Here is a 3,966-nt window from a genome sequence, read left to right as displayed (position 1 = left end):
GGGGCGATGCAAAGAAGACAGTGGGAGAAGAGGAGGAGGTAGGTGGGCCATGTATCCTGGCAGCCGGGGCTGGCCCCTTCCGTGCTACTTTGCTTGGTGCCTTGAGAGGAGGAGGTGCGGGTGGCAGGTCCCCGTGCCAGCAGCAGGCGGGAGGTGCGTCCTCAGTCCATGCCGTGGCTTGCAGGGTGTGTGTGGTGTGGAGGGCCCTTAGCAGGGCAGGCAGGCTCTTCCGGCGCCATAGCAGCCCAGGCCTCCGAGGCCGTAACCGTAGCCAAAGCCGCCGGAGGAGATGGGCACTCCCTGGGAGCTGAGGATGTTGCCCACAGCAGCCGATGAGGAGGATCCGACGGCGGTGCTCTGGGGGAAGGAGGTGAGGATGGGTCCCGGCAGGGTGACCAGCACGGTGGAAGGCTGGATGACGACGCGGGAGTCCTCGCACTGCCTGACGCAGGGCTCGTTGCAGCTGTTAGCCAGCGGGGTGGGTCCGCAGGGGCTGCAGAAGTTGTTGCAGGCCATGTCTGCGGTGTGGAGTGTCCCTGTAAGAGAGGGTGTTGAGGAAGCGGAGGGTGTTGGGGGGGCGCGAGGGGTGTCGTTACAGGAGGGCAAGGGAGTGTGGAGGCGCGGTGTGGGGCTGCGGGGAGCGTGGTGGTGTTGAGTCGTGGGGGCTGCTGAGTCTGGTGTCAGCGCGTGCTGGAAGAGACGGGGCGTGTGGGGCAGGAGAAGGAGGGGAAGGGGCTTCAGGCTCACCTTGTTGACTGCGGGGGAGAAGGCGTCAGGAGAAGCGTGTGATGGAGAGAGGCGCTGGGCCGTCTTTTATGCTGGTCTGAGGGGGCGGGACAGGCTTTGCGCGTGACGGCATTTTGCAGCAAGCAGCTGTTGCGTGCCAGAGCTTGGCAGGTAATGAGGTGGGGGGTGTGTCCCTTCCCACAACGCTCCCTTCTCATGTCGTCCTCTTGAGGATGTGTCCGTCTGTCCCTGGCGTCAGCTTTGAAGTGAGAGCAGGTATCTGGGAGGATTTGCATGGAAGGTGCGTGTCAGGGCATTTGGCAGACGTGGCCAAAGCATAGGAGAGGTGGGGTGTTGTCAGTGAGGTCATGCCGTGGCACTCGTGTGGTGTGGTTTGCGGGTGCGTTGCGAAGAGGGGCCCCCACTTGTTCATGGGCCTGGAAGGCTGTTGTGGGCTTTGGAGGTGTGCCGGGCATGAGTGTCGGCCCCTTCCATGGCATTTGGTCCCTGCCTGCCTTGCTGCCAGCTTGCTAAGCCTGACTGTAGGCCTGGCCTTTCCCACTGAGCGTGCTCTGTGTGTGCCTTGTTGCCCGCCTTGCTTGAAAGGTTGTAGCTGGGAGAAAGGGGCCTGCGTGTCTGGGCTTGTGCCCCCTGGGATCCGTCCCTGGGGGTGTCAGTGCGGGCAGGCAGAGGAGGGCTGTTTGGGAGAGCAGGCCATTTTCCTGGCAGCCCTGGCTGAGAGCTCGCCGGTCCTGTGACGAGAGGTGCCCTGCCTGGCTCCGCCGGTGCTTGTGTTGGCCCCTCCATCGTGGACCCCTGAGGTGGGGCTTGGGCTGTGGTGTGACGCATCCAAAGGAGAACAGCGAATGCGGTGAAGGATCGAGAGAAGAAGCCTTAGAAGTAGCGGTTGAGGGAAGCGGGGCTACTGTGTTTTCAGAAGGCGGCGGCTGAGGGGAGGCCCTATCGGTGTCTCCAAGTACCTGAGAGGAGGTTGTAACGAGGAGGTTGTGAGTCTCTCATCCCTAGCAACAAGTGCTAGGGCAAGAGGAAAGGGCCTCATGTTGCGCCAGGCAAAGTTTAGTTTGGCTATGATGAGAAATTTCTTCACCGAGAGGGTTATCAAGCACTGGAAGGGGCTGCCCAGGGCAGTGGTTGAGTCACCATTGTGGGAGGTGTTTAAAAGACACGTAGACGTGGCGCTTAGGGACATGGATTAGTGGTGGCCTTGGCAGTATTAGGTTAACGGTTGGACTCGATAATGTTAAGGGTCCTTTGCAACCGAAGTGACTCTTATGATTGTGTATGAGGCAGCGTGCGAGGGCAGGTGAGTTTCTGGAGAGCCCGTATGTGTGCTGAGAGGCGGAGCAGGGCTGGGAGCGGCAGGCAGGGGAGGCTGGCACTCCTGGGCCTTTGGTGGGGTCTGTGCTTGGGGCGAGTGTCGAGGGGTGAGGCCAGTTCTCTGCGCAGAGCTTGACAGGGTGAAAGGGAATTTGGCGATTGCCGAGGGGAGCTGGGTTTGAGCATGCGGCACGGGGCTGCAGAGCCGAGGCTGTGGTGGTGGTGGTGGTGCGTGCGGAAGGGTTGATGAGTGGCAAGGCCTGCCCCCGCTGAGGCAAGGTGAGTGTTTTTCAGGCTGTTTGTCAGGTGATCTGTGGTTGTTGCTGAGGAAGATGAAGGGAGGTAGGAAGGAGTGGTGTGGGAGTGGGTGTTTGTAAGTGCCCGGGGCCTGTCGTGTTGCTCCCAGGAATGCCGAGGCATCTGGCATTGCGGAGGCCTCCTTGTGAGGCCGCTGTGCATTTTCCTGGAAAGGTCATAGTGCCTGGGGGCAGCTCCTGAAGAGTGGAAGGGAGCTGGTACCCCTCGTGTCCCGCAGAAGATGGTGCGGGAGGCTCTGGGAAAGCAGAGGCCGGTGAGCCTGAGCCTGTTCCCGGGGCAGGTGATGGAAGCAATGCTGCTGGAAATCACTGCCAAGGCCAGGACGGACGGAAGGTGTTGGGGGGTGTTTGGCGTGGATTTTGGAAGGGCAAATCATGCTTGAGTGAGCTGCGTGTCTTCCGCGTTGAGGCGAGTGGGCGTTGGGCGAGGGGAGAGCAGTGGCTGTTGCTGAGGCATACATTAAGGAAGCCTTTGTCGCTGTCTCCTGGTACGTGCTCCTAGACGAGCTGAGAAAGTGCGGGTTGCGTAAGCGGCCGGTGCGGTGGCCTGCAAAGCGGCTGAAGGGCTGTGCCCAGAGGCTTGCGATCAGTGGTAGGACAAGAGGCCATGTTCAGAAGTGAAAGCATCTGGAATTGCCCGGGCAAAGGCGGCAGGGCTTTTTCAGTGTGAGGGTGGTCAAAGAGTGGAAGAGGTGGTGGCGGCTCCATTCTCGGAGGTACTGAAGACGCGAGTGGCTGTGGTCCCAGACAATCTGCTCTAGCTGGCCCTGCTTGAGCACTGGGGTGGAAGGACATGCTCTGCAGAGATTCCTGCCCATCTCTAAATGTTTCTGTGATCCTTTTTGGCTGGGGAGGGTGCGGAAGAGAGTTAGTCAAGCGTGTGTTGGCACGGGGAGCCTCGGTCGGAGGTGTGCGCAGGGAGCGTTGTCGTATCGGAGGCTTTTTCTGAGCCAGTGCTGGGCTTGTGTCATGCTGTGTATGCCTGCAGGTGCGAGTGTGTGTTGTCGCTGGTGGCCTGTGCCCTCGGAGAGGCTGAGTGCCCTTTTCCCCCCAACCCCGCCGGCCTGTTGAGGCCTGGCTTTGTGCCGTTTTAGAGTGGAAGAGCCTTGGGAGAAGAAAGGAGATGGAGGCGTGTGGTGCTGGGATGCAGGAGATTTTATTGAGGCAAAAGAGTGAAAAGGCAGGAGCACGCAGTGGAAGGGATCCGTCCTAAGGTGCAAGTAGGGCGACCGTCAGCCCAGGTCCTTTGCTTGCAGAAGATTTTGCCAGAGCACCGAGGTCTTCCTTTCCTGCGGTGGGAGCAGCGCGGGGGAGGTGCCCCGGTGGTCTTTGGCTTGTGAGCAGGCGTTTGCAGCGGAGAGTAGCGTACGTAGCAGTAGGGGCGATGCAAAGAAGACAGTGGGAGAAGAGGAGGAGGTAGGTGGGCCATGTATCCTGGCAGCCGGGGCTGGCCCCTTCCGTGCTACTTTGCTTGGTGCCTTGAGAGGAGGAGGTGCGGGTGGCAGGTCCCCGTGCCAGCAGCAGGCGGGAGGTGCGTCCTCAGTCCATGCCGTGGCTTGCAGGGTGTGTGTGGTGTGGAGGGCCC

The 3,966-nt window shown here is 60.8% G+C and overlaps 1 protein-coding gene across 1 annotated transcript; it reads right to left on the bottom strand.

The window, feature by feature from the left end:
• Nucleotides 1-207: 207 nt before the first annotated feature.
• On the bottom strand, nt 208-516 carry LOC130145504 (feather keratin 1-like). Its single transcript, XM_056330362.1, has one exon. The coding sequence runs from the start codon at nt 514-516 to the stop codon at nt 208-210; it is 309 nt and encodes a 102-aa protein (XP_056186337.1).
• Nucleotides 517-3,966: the final 3,450 nt, after the last annotated feature.

This window comes from Falco biarmicus, chromosome 3 (assembly GCF_023638135.1).
Source record: "Falco biarmicus isolate bFalBia1 chromosome 3, bFalBia1.pri, whole genome shotgun sequence".
Lineage (NCBI taxonomy): Eukaryota > Metazoa > Chordata > Aves > Falconiformes > Falconidae > Falco > Falco biarmicus.
Note: the sequence above shows the minus strand (reverse complement) of the source record. Positions and strands in the feature narration are given on the sequence as shown.

Excerpts from the sequence above, each read along its gene's own strand:
- LOC130145504 (XM_056330362.1), bottom strand. The coding sequence starts at position 516 with ATGGCCTGCAACAACTTCTGCAGCCCCTGCGGACCCACCCCGCTGGCT.